Below are 17,516 nucleotides of genomic sequence, written 5' to 3'. Positions count from 1 at the left end.
CCTATTTAGACCACTTGTTGGACTCCTTAGACCACTTGCTGGCCTCCTTAGACCGCTTGTTGGGCTCCTTAGACCGCTTGTTGGGCTCCTTAGACCGCTTGTTGGCCTATTTAGACCACTTGTTGGCCTCCTTAGACCACTTGTTGGCCTATTTAGACCACTTGTTGGACTTCTTAGACCACTTGTTGGCCTATTTAGACCCCTTGTTGGACTCCTTAGACAGCTTGTTGGATCCTTAGACCGCTTGTTGGGCTCCTTAGACCACTTGTAGGCCTATTTAGACCCGTTGTTGGACTCCTTAGGCAGCTTGTTGGCCTCCTTAGACCACTAGTTAGACTTCTTAAACTGCTTGTTGGCCTCCTTAGACCGCTTGTTGGCCTATTTAGACCACTTGTTGGACTCCTTAGACCACTTGTTGGCCTCCTTAGACCACTTGTTGGCCTATTTAGACCCCTTGTTGGCCTCCTTGGACACCCTGTTGGCCTCCTTAGACCACTTGTTGGCCTATTTAGACCCCTTGTTGGCCTCCTTGGACACCTTGTTGGCCTCCTTAGACTGCTTGTTGGACTCCTTGGACCACTTGTTGGACTTCTAAGACCGCTTGTTGACCTCCTTAGACTGCTCCTTGGCCTCCTTAAAACGCATGTTGGACTCTTGGACCACTTGTTAGGACTCCTTAGACCGCTTGTTGGCCTCCTTGGAACGCGTGTTGGACTCCTTGGACCACTTGTTGGGACTCCTTAGACCGCTTGTTAGCCTCCTTAGAACACTTGTTGGCCTCCTTAGACACCTTGTTGTCCTCCTTAGACCGCTTGTTGGCCTCCTTGGACACCTTGTGGCCTCCTTAGACTGCTTGTTAGCCTCCTTAGACACCTGGTTGGCCACCTTAGACCCCTTGTTGGCCTCCTTAGACCACTAGTTAGACTTCTTAAACTGCTTGTTGGCCTCCTTAGACCGCTTGTTGGCCTATTTAGACAACTTGTTGGATGGACTCCTTAGACCACTTGTTGGCCTCCTTAGACCACTTGTTGGCCTATTTAGACCCCTTGTTGGACTCCTTAGAAAGCTTGTTGGCGTCCTTGGACACCTTGTTGGCCTCCTTAGATTGCTTGTTGGACTCCTTGGACCACTTGTTGGCCTCCTTAGACTGCTCCTTGGCCTCCTTGGAACGCGTGTTGGACTCCTTGGACCACTTGTTGGGACTCCTTAGACCGCTTGTTGGCCTCCTTGGAACGCGTGTTGGACTCCTTGGACCACTTGTTGGGACTCCTTAGACCGCTTGTTGGCCTCCTTAGAACACTTGTTGGCCTCCTTAGACCGCTTGTTGGACTCCTTAGACCACTAGTTAGACTTCTTAAACTGCTTGTTGGCCTCCTTAGACCGCTAGTTGGCCTATTTAGACCACTTGTTGGACTCCTTAGACCGCTTGTTGGCCTCCTTAGTCTGCTTCTTGGACTCCTTAGACCGCTTGTTGGACTCATTAGACCGCTTGTTGACCTCCTTAGACCACTTGTTGGCCTCCTTAGACCACTTGTTGGCCTCCTTAGTCTGCTTGTTGGACTCCTTAGACCGCTTGTTGGCCTCCTTAGTCTGCTTGTTGGACTCCTTAGACCGCTTGTTGGCCTCCTTAGTCTGCTTGTTGGACTCCTTCGACCGATTGTTGGCCTTCTTAGACTGCTTATTAGCCTCCTTAGACACCTGGTTGGCCACCTCAGACCGCTTGTTGGCCTCCTTAGACCACTAGTTAGACTTCTTAAACTGCTTGTTGGCCTCCTTAGACCGCTTGTTGGCCTATTTAGACCACTTGCTGGACTCCTTAGACCACTTGTTGGCCTCCTTAGACCACTTGTTGGCCTATTTAGACCCCTTGTTGGACTCCTTAGACAGCTTGTTGGCCTCCTTGGACACCTTGCTGGCCTCCTTAGACTGCTTGTTGGACTCCTTGGACCACTTGTTGGCCTCCTTAGACTACTCCTTGGCCTCCTTGGAACGCGTGTTGGACTCCTTGGACCACTTGTTGGGACTCCTTAGACCGCTTGTTGGCCTCCTTGGAACGCTTGTTGGACTCCTTGGAACACTTGTTGGGACTCCTTAGACCGCTTGTTGGCCTCCTTAGAACACTTGTTGGCCTCCTTAGACCGCTTGTTGGACTCCTTAGACACCTTGTTGGCCTCCTTAGACCACTTGTTGGCCTATTTAGACCACTTGTTGGACTCCTTAGACTGCTTGTTGGACTCCTTGGACCACTTGTTGGCCTCCTTAGACTGCTCCTTGGCCTCCTTGGAACACGTGTTGGACTCCTTGGACCACTTGTTGGGACTCCTTAGACCGCTTGATGGCCTCCTTAGAACACTTGTTGGCCTCCTTAGACCGCTTGTTGGACTCCTTAGACCACTAGTTAGACTTCTTAAACTGCTTGTTGGCCTCCTTAGACCGCTTGTTGTCCTATTTAGACCACTTGTTGGACTCCTTAGACCGCTTGTTGGCCTCCTTAGTCTGCTTCTTGGACTCCTTAGACCGCTTGTTGGACTCATTAGACCGCTTGTTGACCTCCTTAGACCACTTGTTGGCCTCCTTAGACCACTTGTTGGCCTCCTTAGTCTGCTTGTTGGACTCCTTAGACCGCTTGTTGGCCTCCTTAGTCTGCTTGTTGGACTCCTTAGACCGCTTGTTGGCCTCCTTAGTCTGCTTGTTGGACTCCTTCGACCGATTGTTGGCCTCCTTAGACTGCTTGTTAGCCTCCTTAGACACCTGGTTGGCCACCTCAGACCGCTTGTTGGCCTCCTTAGACCACTTGTTGGCCTCCTTAGTCTGCTTGTTGGACTCCTTAGACCGCTTGTTGGCCTCCTTAGTCTGCTTGTTGGACTCCTTCGACCGATTGTTGGCCTCCTTAGACTCCTTGTTAGCCTCCTTAGACACCTGGTTGGCCACCTCAGACCGCTTTTTGGCCTCCTTAGACCACTAGTTAGACTTCTTAAACTGCTTGGTGGCCTCCTTAGACCGCTTGTTGGCCTATTTAGACCACTTGCTGGACTCCTTAGACCACTTGTTGGCCTCCTTAGACCACTTGTTGGCCTATTTAGACCCCTTGTTGCACTCCTTAGACAGCTTGTTGGCCTCCTTGGACACCTTGTTGGCCTCCTTAGACTGCTTGTTGGACTCCTTGGACCACTTGTTGGCCTCCTTAGACTACTCCTTGGCCTCCTTGGAACGCGTGTTGGACTCCTTGGACCACTTGTTGGGACTCCTTAGACCGCTTGTTGGCCTCCTTGGAACGCTTGTTGGACTCCTTGGACCACTTGTTGGGACTCCTTAGACTGCTTGTTGGCCTCCTTAGAACACTTGTTGGCCTCCTTAGACCGCTTGTTGGACTCCTTAGACACCTTGTTGGCCTCCTTAGACCACTTGTTGGCCTATTTAGACCACTTGTTGGGCTCCTTAGACTGCTTGTTGGCCTCCTTAGTCTGCTTCTTGGACTCCTTAGACCGCTTGTTGGACTCATTAGACCGCTTGTTGACCTCCTTAGACCACTTGTTGGCCTCCTTAGACCACTTGTTGGCCTCCTTAGTCTGCTTGTTGGACTCCTTCGGCCGATTGTTGGCCTCGTTAGACACCTTGTTGGCCTCCTTAGACCGCTTGTTGGCCTCCTTAGTGTGTTGGACTCCTTAGACCGCTGGTTGGACTCCTTAGACCGCTTGTTGGACTCCTTAGACTGCTTGTTGGACTCCTTAGACCGCTTGTTGGACTACTTAGACTGCTTGTTGGACTCCTTAGACCGCTTGTTGGACTCTTTAGACCGCTTGTTGGACTCCTTAGACTGCTTGTTGGACTACTTAGACTGCTTGTTGGGATCCTTTAACCGCTTCTTGGCCTCCTTCGACTGCTTCTTGGCCTCCTTCAACCGCTTCTTGGCCTCCTTCGACCGCATCTTGGCCTCATTTAGCCTCTTCTTGGCCTCCTTCGACCGCATCTTGGCCTCATTTTGCACTGGGTTATTGTTGGGCATAGGTTGCAGAATGAGCACTGGCTTTAGATTTAGCATTGCTTTATTCTTTTTTAATTTTCAGGTTACGTTTACGTGATTATGGTCATAACCATACATACGCCTTTCCTGTGTCCTGTGTTTTTTCACGTTGGAATGCGTCTATGATGTTCACTTCCCGCCGCAACAATGCAACTTATTGAATATGTTGTGTGGAGTCACCAGGGGACAGGAAATATAGCATGATTCAGAGACGAGTGAGCGTAGAGTGATGGTGGGTGGAGCTGACCATTGCAGTGTTTTGAAGACACAACGGTTTGCTTAAGTGAAATGCTGGCAATACAATTTGGTAAATCTATAAATTGTATTTTTTGAAAGCCTGAGCAAATTTTACACTTAACTAAATTAGGACTGATGGAAAAAGTATGCATATTTTCTGCCAATTGTTAGAAATTAAACTGACTGAGCCCAAATAAGCACATTTTAACCACGTTCCTATGAAGTTGTTATCGGTTACACCGAAACATAGTTTTGTGTGCACTACACAGCACCCTGTTTGTCACAACAATGACTCGAACACTGCAGTTGGAGCTGATCCTTCCTCCAAGGCTGTGACACACACACAGCTCCCCTTTGTGAGCAGACATTCTGGAGGAAAGTTAACAGTTAAACTGCTGACATTTTTCTCAAATATTTGACCACTGTGAGTGACGTCCGAGAAGGGCAGCAGTGTGCTGGGGGAGGATGCAAGCCGTGAGCTAAGTACACAGCCCTGCAGTGCAGCAGACAGCACACACTGTCCAGGCTGCTGTCCAGAAGGCAAGAAGCATTGGCCGCACCAAGACCCCCTGGCCATGCAGAGGACGGTGGGAAACCTGGCCTCGGCTCTGGCCATGGTGGTGGTACTCTGCACCTGGCAGGTAAGAAGGCATGCACTCTCATCTTTACATGCATCTTTGCACTGCATGGAGCATAAGACATCACAGCAGCTTTTCGCTTCCATCAAAAACTTACAAATGTGGTGCTCACAACTGCAGCTTTGAGAATGCTACAAAGCATGACATTTTGAAGGGTACTGAAATCCACCATTCTTTTCATTCCAACAATTTGCAAAATAATGCAATAAATGTTAATTTCGGTTTTTTTTTACACTTTACTCTTTTAATGGAGATTATTCTTAAAATCGCACTTACTATGAAATGTAAATGTGACCTCTTTTTAGTATTCATTACACCTACTATAAAATGTAAATGCGACCTATTTTTCAAAAATTCACTCAGCCAGAGTACAGACTAGGTAAAGGACACATCCATAAATTGATTCTGCAAACGGTGATAGTTATTTGTATTTCACATACATATACTGTACAGAAAAAATGTGGGTTTAAAGGTCCTAGTACAAATACATTTCCTTTGTTGACTTGAATGGTATCACTTGACATATGAGTGCTCACTGAGGTTTTTTGGTTTTAGGTGTTAAAGGAAGCTTTCTCATTACGATCATTTTTGACTCAGCTAAGTTCCAAATTAATGCAAGGATTCTAATATTTCAAAGTTGAATGCAACGAAATGGAGTACGGTGCCTTTAATATAGCGCTGTCCTTCACATAAGTGCCAGTGTTTCCATATTTTGTGCATCTAATACTTTTCAATGCTGCACTTTTTCTGAAGAAGTGTGGCTTTTTTCACTGTTCAACTCAAAGAGTCCCAGTTTGTCATGCTAATGTATGCCAACGTGTGACTCTTAGCCCAAATTCAATGGTAAAAGTTGTATATTGGAAATAAACTCGTTTTGAAAATTTGTAGGTGCTCAAAACAACTGTCACATGAAATTATGGCCCAGATTCACTAACATTTTCCATCATGGATACAAAATCTACTATAGGATTTAAAAGCCCACGGAACGACCCATGGTTTTTTAGCAAAGCCCTATCAGCTAACAATAGTAGAGAGGGGTTTGCACCAAAACATATTACCACTTTGAACCAGGCATTTAAGGAGAAATGCGTTTATCCCACTTTGCATGTCTGTTGCACTTGACAGCACACTTCAAAAGTGGGAAAAGTTTTAAAGTTAGTCTAAGCATAGTTTTTTGTATTGGAAGGGTAAACTTCCAGTACAAAACTTATGCTAGAATCATGCTGGCACCCTAGGACTAAGGTGCAGTGTGTACATGGTGTTCGGCAGCCTGATTGTGCGCCAGCACTAGGGAGAGAACAAGATAGTGCCATATCTCTGTACATATGGTGCTTTCCTGTTCTCTCGCTGTTACGCAACCCAGTGCAGCTAATTTGGTTGCTACGCTCTGTTGTGTGACAGTTTGGTCTATCTGGGGTAAAGTGCACCAGAGCCAGGAGAGAGCTGAACTGCTTCATGTCTTCGTAAATATGGCCCAGTTCTGCTCTCTCCTTTTCACACAGCGCTGCGCTGCATTGCATGAAATCTTTGAAAATATGGCCAAGCTCTGCTCTCTCCTTTTTTACACGGCGCTGCGCTGCATTGCATGAAATCCTTGTAAATATGGCCCACTTCTGCTCTCTCCTTTTCACACAGCGCTGCGCTGCATTGCATGAAATCTTTGAAAATATGGCCAAGTTCTGCTCTCTCCTTTTCACACAGCGCTGCGCTGCATTGCATGAAATCTTTGAAAATATGGCCCAGTTCTGCTCTCTCCTTTTCACACAGCGCTGCGCTGCATTGCATGAAATCTTTGAAAATATGGCCAAGTTCTGCTCTCTCCTTTTCACACAGCGCTGCATTGCATGAAATCCTTGTAAATATGTCCCAGTTCTGCTCTCTCCTTTTCACACAGCGCTGCACTGCATTGCATGAAATCCTTGTAAATATGGCCCAGTTCTGCTCTCTCCTTTTCACACAGCGCTGCGCTGCATTGCAGGAAATCTTAGTAAATATGGCCCAGTTCTGCTCTCTCCTTTTCACACAGCGCTGCGCTGCATTGCATGAAATCTTTGTAAATATGGCCCAGTTCTGCTCTCTCCTTTTCACACAGCGCTGCGCTGCATTGCATGAAATCTTTGTAAATATGGCCCAGTTCTGCTCTCTCCTTTTCACACGGCGCTGCGCTGCATTGCATGAAATCTTTGTTAATATGGCCCACTTCTGCTCTCTCCCTTTCACACAGCGCTGCACTGCATTGCATGAAATCATTGTAAATATGGCCCAGTTCTGCTCTGGACTTACCCAGAGGGGAAAATTCTGTCCTCTTATTAAAAAAGGAAAAAATTTAAATGGGCTGATTCATCCTTCTGCATCATCAATCCATGCGGGATATAAACCCGGTCGAAGTTCTGCATATGTGCATGGTATGCATTGGATTCATCCAGAGAATATCACTGTTTTCTAGCAAACGCCTGACTTTCCTGAAAACTTGCAAATCTGCTCCAAACGCATCCTGTTGGTGAAGATTGCCACAACCCTAGACCAAACATCAGCCACCAGCCTCAGGGAGTGGTTGAGCCTAGCCTCTGTGAGCAGCCTTCAGCAGGAACCAGAATAACTGCAGCAAACATCTGCATCTTAAAACAGAAGTCTCAAGAGTATTGTAAAGTGAGATCTTATTTAAACAAGCATTGGCAAAGCCAACATATCGCACCTATGCTGGAGCTATTGGCTTTGTCAATGTTTTTGCACATTTTGCACAGCAGTGGAGCTTTTGTGTAAAATGGCATAAAGTAACAAGCATTTACAATGCAATGGTCTCGGCATTATTAAAGGTAGAGCTATTGGCATTGCTGTTGACTTTTTTTTTTATTCATAAATAAATGGCATTGTCATTTACATTGCCAATAGCTTAATCGTTAAATAAATGGCATTGTCATTTACAATGCCAATAGCGTAATCGCTCGCAAATGCAGGACCTATTGCATTTACACCCACACAGAGCCACACACACAAGGCCACCCACACACACATACAGAGCCGCACACACAGAGCCTCCACACACACCCAACGCCCCCCCACACACACCCAACGCCCCACACACACAACCAACGCCCCACACACACCCAGAGCCCCACACACACACCCAGAGACCACCACACACACACCCAGAGACCACCACACACACACCCAGAGACCACCACACACACACCCAGAGACCACCACACACACACCCAGAGCCCACACACACACACCCAGAGCCCACACACACACACCCAGAGCCCACACACACACACCCAGAGCCCACACACACACACCCAGAGCCCACACACACACTCAGAGCCCACACAAACACCCAGAGCCACACACACAGGAGAGCAAGCAGAGCGAGGGGGCAGGGGAGCAAGCACAGCCAGTGTGCAGGGGAGCAAGCACAGCCAGGGGGCAGGGGAGCAAGCACAGCGAACTTAAAGGAAGGCACGGATACACACACTTGATTACAGGTATTATCATTCTTTTAGCACAAAAAAGGTGGAGGTAAAGGGATCAGAAGGAAAAAGCGAAGGAAGAAGACATTTTTTTTTATATATAAATAAATGGTATTGTCATTTACAATGGCAATAGCTGTGCAGGCCTCAGTTCTCTGGCAGCAGGGGGGGGGGGGGGTGAGATGCACTGATAGAGCTATGTATGTGTCATTTCTCGGGCAGAAGGAAAGTTGACATGCACTGAGGGGTGTGCAGGCCTCAGTCTTAGTTTTGTGGCAGCAGGGGGTGAGATACACCGACATGATAAGGCCGCAGTCTCTGGCAGCAGAGGGTGAGATGCACTGAGAGAGGTGTGTTAGCCTCAGTTTCTGACAGTCGGATGCTTGAGATACACTGACAGATGATAAGGCCTCAGTGCTGTAGCGGGGGGAGATGAGATGCACTGAGAGTGGTATAGACATCAATGCTCTATGGGGGGAGATGAGATGCACTGAGAGGAGTGTAGACCCCACAGAATGATGATGTTTATACCACTTCCCGCTCACGGACACCAAAGCTCCCACCCTTCCAGCAGGCCTCAGACACACACCTACGGAGGGGGGGGGGGGGGGGGCGGCGGCTTGGGGCACTTACCTTTGACTTGGCTCTCGTACTCCGCCAGCACCCCTCGCTCCTTCCGCAGCTTCCCGTGTGACGTCATCCTCAGCCCTTGAAACTCCCCTTACTCCACAAATGAAAAGTTCCTCTCTGCTCAGTGCCCCCCAGCGGGCTCCTCTGGCATTGGGGGCTCCTGCCCACCGTAGGTAGGGGCAGGGCAGCGGTGCCGAGTTCAAGGGCAGTCCCAAAGGGCAGATGTTTAAGGCAGAGTGCGGAGTCTGCTCCGGAGGAGGGCAGGCATAGCTCCCAGCAGCACCGACAGGCAGGGCGAGGACACGTAGGGGTTAATCACGAGATGCAGCAAACACTGCCAGCTTTCAGCATGAATAGGGTCAGGCGCTGGGAGTCTGCGGGGGGGGAGGAGGTATGGGCAAGGTGATGCAGGCAGTGAGAGGTACGATGGGAAGGAAGCGAGTGGATGGTGAGAGCGTGCAGGCGCGTGACAGGTGAGGGATACCACTGTGAGAGTGAAGCGAGGGGGAGGGCGACGCAAGGCTGGGAGGTGTGACAGGATGGGTGACGGAGGAGTGGGAGGTGTGAGGTGGGGGGCTGCACACGGTGAGGATGTAAGGGTGGAGAAATGCAGGGAAGGGGTGTCGGTGGGCAGACGGTTCGTGGTGATGCAGGGGGAACACTGTGGGGGGATGGGGGGTGAGAGGAAGAGGGCGTGAGGACGATGGGAAGAGACACCGCAGAGAGTGAAAGCAGTATTTTAATGCAGGGGGTGGGGTTGTGAGGGTGAGAGGTGAGAGAGGGGTGGGACTGTGAGGGTGAGAGGTGACAGAGGGGTGGAAGTGATAGAGGGGTGAGGGTGCAAGATGACAGGGGAGGGACTGTGAGGGTGAGAGGTGACAGAGGGGTGGGACAGTGAGGGTGCGAGGGGTGAGACAGTGAGGTTGCGAGGGGTGGGACAGTGAGGGTGCGAGATGACAGAGGAGTAGGACTGTGAGGGTGGGCGGCGACGGGGGGGGGGGAGAACTGTGAGGGTGCGCAGAGACAGAGGGGTGGAAGTGGTGGAGGGATGGGGGTGCAAGAGGACAGAGGGGAGGGACTGTGCGGGTGAGGTGAGAGAGGGGGAGCCCACACTGCGAGGCCCAGGGTAGGCTGAGGCGAGATGTGCTGCAGGGACAGAGGCTGTGAGGGTCACGCACATAGAATTAAAAACAAAGCATAAACAGTTGATGTTAAAAACGAGAGACGGAGGTAGCCACCTAATAGGTGAATTGCATAATGATAAACTAAAAATCCTGGCTCCACGTGTGACCAAACTGTGTGATCCTGACTCGAATCGTGCTCTGAGAGTCCAGCCGGACTCTTAGCTCGAGTCTGGCTCGACTCTCCATGTTACTTGTTGCCTCGCCCACCTCTCCCTCCAGCCATGCTCTCCTGTGTGCAGACACAGTTGTCACTTCCAGGCCATCACCCCGCCATATCGCGTTGCTTTCCCCGACTAATGAAGTCGCTCTGCGCAAGCCTGTTTATTAGCCTTTCATTACAAGATAGCAGAGTGTGCCCTAATTACACGATACATGTCACTGACTGGCGACGCAAATGGCCATGCCGACCTCTGAGCAGACTGCTGGGTAGCGCCTGGAGCCGGGCTTCGGCCGCTGAGCTGGTGTTTGCTGACCTTGAGCCGAATGCAACTAACCGAAGAGAGGGGGGCTGTGAACTCCCCGGGTCTTAGGTCCCCTACAACTGCCCGTCATCCACCCCTAAAGCGACAGCCGGGTATCATCGGCGGGAAATCGGCGTTGCCATGTCGGGACAGTGAGGGTGCGAGATGACAGAGGAGTAGGACTGTGAGGGTGGGCGGCGACGGGGGGGGGGGAGAACTGTGAGGGTGCGCAGAGACAGAGGGGTGGAAGTGGTGGAGGGATGGGGGTGCAAGAGGACAGAGGGGAGGGACTGTGCGGGTGAGGTGAGAGAGGGGGAGCCCACACTGCGAGGCCCAGGGTAGGCTGAGGCGAGATGTGCTGCAGGGACAGAGGCTGTGAGGGTCACGCACATAGAATTAAAAACAAAGCATAAACAGTTGATGTTAAAAACGAGAGACGGAGGTAGCCACCTAATAGGTGAATTGCATAATGATAAACTAAAAATCCTGGCTCCACGTGTGACCAAACTGTGTGATCCTGACTCGAATCGTGCTCTGAGAGTCCAGCCGGACTCTTAGCTCGAGTCTGGCTCGACTCTCCATGTTACTTGTTGCCTCGCCCACCTCTCCCTCCAGCCATGCTCTCCTGTGTGCAGACACAGTTGTCACTTCCAGGCCATCACCCCGCCATATCGCGTTGCTTTCCCCGACTAATGAAGTCGCTCTGCGCAAGCCTGTTTATTAGCCTTGAAATAAAAAACACGGACATACAACACGAGAGGGAGGGTTCCGAGTTGGCGGAGATATGGCTAAACAGAAGCGACAGCCGGGTATCATCGGCGGGAAATCGGCGTTGCCATGTCGGGACAGTGAGGGTGCGAGATGACAGAGGAGTAGGACTGTGAGGGTGGGCGGCGACGGGGGGGGGGGGGAACTGTGAGGGTGCGCAGAGACAGAGGGGTGGAAGTGGTGGAGGGATGGGGGTGTAAGAGGACAGAGGGGAGGGACTGTGCGGGTGAGGTGAGAGAAGGTGAGCCCACACTGCGAGGCCCAGGGTAGGCTGAGGCGAGATGTGCTGCAGGGACAGAGGCTGTGAGGGTCACGCACATAGAATTAAAAACAAAGCATAAACAGTTGATGTTAAAAACGAGAGACGGAGGTAGCCACCTAATAGGTGAATTGCATAATGATAAACTAAAAATCCTGGCTCCACGTGTGACCAAACTGTGTGATCCTGACTCGAATCGTGCTCTGAGAGTCCAGCCGGACTCTTAGCTCGAGTCTGCCTCGACTCTCCATGTTACTTGTTGCCTCGCCCACCTCTCCCTCCAGCCATGCTCTCCTGTGTGCAGACACAGTTGTCACTTCCAGGCCATCACCCCGCCATATCGCGTTGCTTTCCCCGACTAATGAAGTCGCTCTGCGCAAGCCTGTTTATTAGCCTTGAAATAAAAAACACGGACATACAACACGAGAGGGAGGGTTCCGAGTTGGCGGAGATATGGCTAAACAGAAAACAGTTAGGAACCTTACCTGGGGGCAGAAGGCAAGAACGGGAAGCCAGAGTTTGTGTCTCCTACGCCTGGAGCTCGGAACGGGAGGAGTGAGAGCGCAGGGAGACGAGAAAAAATGGCGCCCGCCAGCAGCCCGATTCTACCCGCACCTTGAAATAAAAAACACGGACATACAACACGAGAGGGAGGGTTCCGAGTTGGCGGAGATATGGCTAAACAGAAAACAGTTAGGAACCTTACCTGGGGGCAGAAGGCAAGAACGGGAAGCCAGAGTTTGTGTCTCCTACGCCTGGAGCTCGGAACGGGAGGAGTGAGAGCGCAGGGAGACGAGAAAAAATGGCGCCCGCCAGCTTCTGTATTTTTCGTATTTGGGGGCGTGGTTTTGTGGTTCTGAGTGACAGGCAACGTCACTGTCTAAAGAACGCAAAAAATCACGCCCCCAAATCCGAAAAAGACGGGGCTTGTTTGAAGTGACCGTTCTCTCCTCCAATGGCTGGCCTCCGTTTAGGAAGCCAGCCAATGAAGGAGAGAGAGGGCATGGAGGCGGAACCTTCTGCGCTACTACAAATCATTAAATCTCATGCCTAAGACTGCGCAAGCGCAGCCTTTTAGGCCTTCGACCTAAAAAAAGAAAGCAGTCAGCACTGACTGCATCGTAGCGCTTTTCTTTTTTTTTCTTTTTTACTTTAAGCCATGTTGCAAGGCCAGGGGTGCTGCTAGAGCTGGGATCAGAGGCTAAACAGTCGAATGACTGAAGGTGCATGGAGAGGGGGGAAAAAACTGCCTGCGGCCAGTGACAGGACACTGGCCACAGGAAGAAGTACTTGGTCCAAGCTCCACGGGTTTTACCAAGACTCTGTAGCCCAGCAGGAAGTCAGATGCTGGTGGATCCACTGATCAATAAGAAGACAGGAACCGTGAGCGGCGTGGGAGCCAGACAATAGTGACTAAAGGCTCCAATCTTCTTTTAATTTTTAATTTATTTTTTATTACAAGCGAAACCTAATCCAATGGAATGGTGATCAGAGGATCCTAAGTTAATATATCACATTGGGAGTGACCTATTTGTTTACAGCAGACGCCGGGGTTTATTTATTTATTTATTTATTTATTTAGAGTTTTCTAAAGTAGGGCTGGCAAAGGGTGTTACATTTGGCATCATGTAATTTGGCAGCTGAGTAACACAAGGAGGGTGTCGTGAAATAATCATAATGCAATAAATGACAATAACCATTGATGCAAGTGTAGTTGTAACCAGTCACTGTGGTTACAACACAATTATTACAGTCAGGAGAGAATGCAATGCAACAATGGCATCGAAGCGCGGGCCTGGTCAGGTGTAAAAGCCAAGTAGATTTTGCAGAGCGCTCAAGTGTCCAAGGTCCATGGGTCAGTAGCTTCCTCAGTCCTGGTTTTTTGACAAATGATGGAGCACATAGTCCTGTTTAACTTATTATAAACCCAGATCACAAGTTCCATCATTCAAAGGAAGTACCTGTATAGGGTGATCTACCTTACAGGGACCTGGGAAGCCTGAAGATCTCTGGTTATGGTGAATTACACATAATCACATGCGTTGCCAGTCCAATAGCCACGAGTAGGTGTAGGTGTTGTACAGTAATCACAGGGATGTGTGGATGCACTGCAGCAATCCAGTGCAGCGGTGTGTGCTGTCTTACCCCATAGGCGTATGTGCTGCAGTTTCGACTGAACGGAGCTGCTTACCCAACACCCCCCCACCCCCAGCGCCTTGAGACCCTCTTTGTGAAAAGTGCACTTACAATTCGCCTGCTTGAGTGCAGTAAGCATGGGGAAGTGTGGCTGCGTGGTAGCATTGGGAGCAAGGGTTTTGTGTGCAGCAATATTCACAGGCTGGTGTGGGTGCAGTGTAATAATACCAGTTGGATTAGGTGCTGGGCAACATGTGTGGGTCTGTTTATGTGCAGTGCAATGTTTACATACATATCATGCTGCAGTGAAATATTCACAGGCAGGTGTGGGTGCAGTGTAATAACAAGTATGTCAGGTGTTGGAGAATATTTAAAGGTGTGTATGTGCAATGTAACATTCACATGCATGCCATTCTGCAGTGTACATTCACAGACCGTTGTGGGTGCAGTATATTAATAACAGGTCATTTAGAACTGGTCAATATGTGTAGGTATTGGTGTGTGTAGGTGCAGTGCAATATTCACATGCATGTCATTCTGCAGTGTTACATTTGCAGGCAGTTATGGGTGCAGTGTAATAACAACAGGCAATGTAGCCGCTGTTTAATATGTGCAGGTGTGGGTGTCCATGTGCAGTGCAATATTCACATGCATGTCAGGCAGCAATGCAATTTTCACAGACAGCTGTGGGTGCAGTGTAATATTAACAGTTGGATTGGGTGCTGGACAATATTTACAGGTGTGTGTGTGCGCTGCAATATTCACATGCATGTCATTCTGCAGTGTAATATTCACAAACGGGTGCGAATGCAGTGAAATAATCACAGGTAGACTTGTATGCAGTGCAATAGTCACATGCATGTGTGGGGGGTGCAAGCATGATTGGACACCTCTATTGTGCCACCCTACCCCTTGGCGAGGCCTCACAACACGTCAGTTGGTAGACTAAGTGGCTCCACTTGTCGTGTAAGGTTCCAAGATGATGCACGAGGGGGTAACCATAATCAGTGGTTTTGGAGTAGTGTGTGAAGGCCACAAAATAGGCTCCAAACATCACACTACAGTGTGTGGCAGCATATTCTGCATCATGTTAACGTAGTGTCAGGCATACATCTACACAATGCATATACAAACCACAGTGACTTGTAGCCTGACAAGGAGGTGAGTAGTTATAATTTTGGGACAAGTCAGGTCTTTATGGTTTTCCCAAATTATAAATGGCTTTTGGGAGCTTGTTCCATGGCGTGCACATCTGAGCAGAGATGGCGCTCCCTTATTGGGGGTTTCTTTAAAAGGGGCATAATGAGATGGGGATCCATTTTGGGGCACAGGTTTCTCATTCACCTGCACTGGTGGAGTTTCCTCTGTAAGAAGATGGGCCCAGGTCTGCAATGAATCGTGTTCTGTAAGAATCTCTTCCTGATGCCGCTTTACAGGCTGGAGCTTCAAGGCCAGACTCATGTGGTCCCGTCTGCTCAGGCTGCTGAGGACTTGTATGGTGCTGTTTTAGGGTTTGTTGTAGTAAGCCTGCTCATTTTTAAAGGCTGATGTAAAGCTATTGTAGCTGGAGGGAAGGTTCTTGAGCTGTTCAGGTTGGAGGTAAGTTTGTTATGTCATGTTAGGTCCTTAGGTTACAGCAAAGCCTGATGGGACCTGTTAGGGCTCCAATCCCCGAAGAACTGAAGGAGATTGGAGCCCAAACAGGACCAACCTGCAGTGATTGTAACCTAAGAGGCAAACATAAAGAAAATAATGATTATGTACCTCCTGCCTGAATGTCTCCCGGCTCTTGGATGAAGCCCTGTTATGTTATGTGCATATGTACAGCGCACCGCTCACCTGCGAGGGTTTCCTGTGTGTGTATAATAATGACTGGCAGTGCCAGCCTCATGGCGGGCCACCAATGCCATCGCACTGGACCCCAAGGTCAGGAGCCCTGATTACCAGCCCCCTGCCCCCGCCCCCTTACCCCCCCCCCCCCCCCCACCCCCCCCCGGTTCCCTGCTAAATTCTCAGTGAGGAGAGTGCAAGGCCTTAGAGCCTATTTTATCTTATCGGTGCAGCATATCTCGGTGAGTGGCTGATAGAAAAATATGTCTACTTTTGTTAATGCTTGCTTTACCCTTCATGTTCCAGCAGTTTACTGATTCGTGAGCAGCATCCAACTGCACAAGTAAAGAAGAATGAATGGGGGGGGAGGGCAGTGAGTGTGGGGGCAGGATCAGACACAGCAAAATAGAACAAAATATTCTGCACCTTTTTGTTGACCTTTCACCTACAAGTAACTGCACATAACATGCAATGCAGATACTTTAAATGAAACATTAATGCAAGCTACACGTATCTGTGGGGAATGAATTGTTCGGCTAGGAAGGCTCAGTGGGTTAATGCGATCACTTCAGATGTCTAAGTGTGTAGCCAGAAGGTCACTGATTTGAATCCTGGTTGATACACGGGGGAATAGTGACATGCATTTAGTGGTGAGGGCCCAGCTTGAGACAGACAGCTTTGTGAATATGTATGTCATTAGTTTAAAACATGTATTACAAACAGTATAAAATAGGCTGTTACACGGATGAGGCCCAAGGATTACACAGGGTACACATGTGAATAAGCAGGGATTAGAATCAATGCCTCCAGGATCGACAATCCACAATGTAGCCACCAGACTGTATTTCCTTTGATTCAGTTCTAATGCAATAATTACAGGCAGGTGGGAGTGCGGGTCAAAATTTGCAAGTTGGTTTAGGTGTTATGAAACAAAAGGGAGGAGGGCTTTGCAGCAAAGGAAGAAGACGGCTATAGTAATGTGCCCCTTTGGAAAGAATGGGCATTGAAATTCTAAGCCATATAAATGTACACATAACATATGTATTTGTAAAGCGCACGTTCACCCTGGAGTATCTTGGCGCTGAATAACAGATGTTTATTGTTACCCAACTTAATGGTCCTCATTTTCTCGACCTGAGAAGGATGAAAAGCTGAGTAGACCTGCTGGGATTTAACCCTGTGACCATGAGCTCAAACACAGGTCTTTGCAGTGGACTCATTAGTCCACTCAGCCTACATTTGGAGCAATACGCGAACTGCTTCTTTGTTACCCCGCTTGACATACATACTGTGTACGTTTGGTGTTGCTTTTCTTTGTAAAGCAAACACTGTCATAGCGCAGTGTATCTAATGTTATGCGCTGTTATGTTAGAGGATTTGTAGAACGTGGCTTATCACCTGTGAGGGTATCTAGGCGCTAACACCTAAACCCCTTTTCAGTGCTTAATTTGTGCCGGTGGTTGCTGGTGCTGGGCACCGGCACTCATATTTAGAGACAGGGGATTAAATTTCATCATCACAGTTCGACCCAAAGCAAGAGAGAGAAAGGAAGATAAGGGAGAAAGAAGGAGGAAGAGAAAGATAGTATAGGATCAAGATAGGAAGGCAGTGACAATGGGAGAAAGTAAGGATGCAAAAAGGTAAAGAGGCAAGAAGTGGTAGAAGACCCAAAAGAAAGAGGTGGAATAACGATGGGGCAGACTTATCATTCAGCAGCACCAGTGGCAAGCTATTTAGAAAACCTTTGAGTCCCTGCACTTATTATTTTCTTTATGAATTAAGGCCAACCCACCTTCCAAGATCATCACATGAGATACGTTGCTGTATAACTTTAGGGGCATATTACCAACAACTAGCGATATTTATCGCTAAATGGGCT

The 17,516-nt window shown here is 49.0% G+C and overlaps 1 protein-coding gene across 1 annotated transcript in view; it reads left to right on the top strand.

The window, feature by feature from the left end:
* Positions 1–4,542: 4,542 nt before the first annotated feature.
* Positions 4,543–17,516, top strand: part of LEAP2 (liver enriched antimicrobial peptide 2) — a 37,902-nt gene continuing 24,928 nt past the window's right edge. The window contains exon 1 of the mRNA XM_086942012.1: positions 4,543–4,902. Coding sequence (XP_086798138.1) covers positions 4,837–4,902 — 66 coding nt within the window. The 5' untranslated portion in view covers positions 4,543–4,836. The remainder of the gene's footprint in view (positions 4,903–17,516) is intronic.

Source organism: Lissotriton vulgaris, chromosome 10 (assembly GCF_964263255.1).
Source record: "Lissotriton vulgaris chromosome 10, aLisVul1.2, whole genome shotgun sequence".
NCBI classification, from domain to species: Eukaryota; Metazoa; Chordata; class Amphibia; order Caudata; family Salamandridae; genus Lissotriton; species Lissotriton vulgaris.
This window is presented reverse-complemented; position numbering and strand designations above follow the sequence as displayed.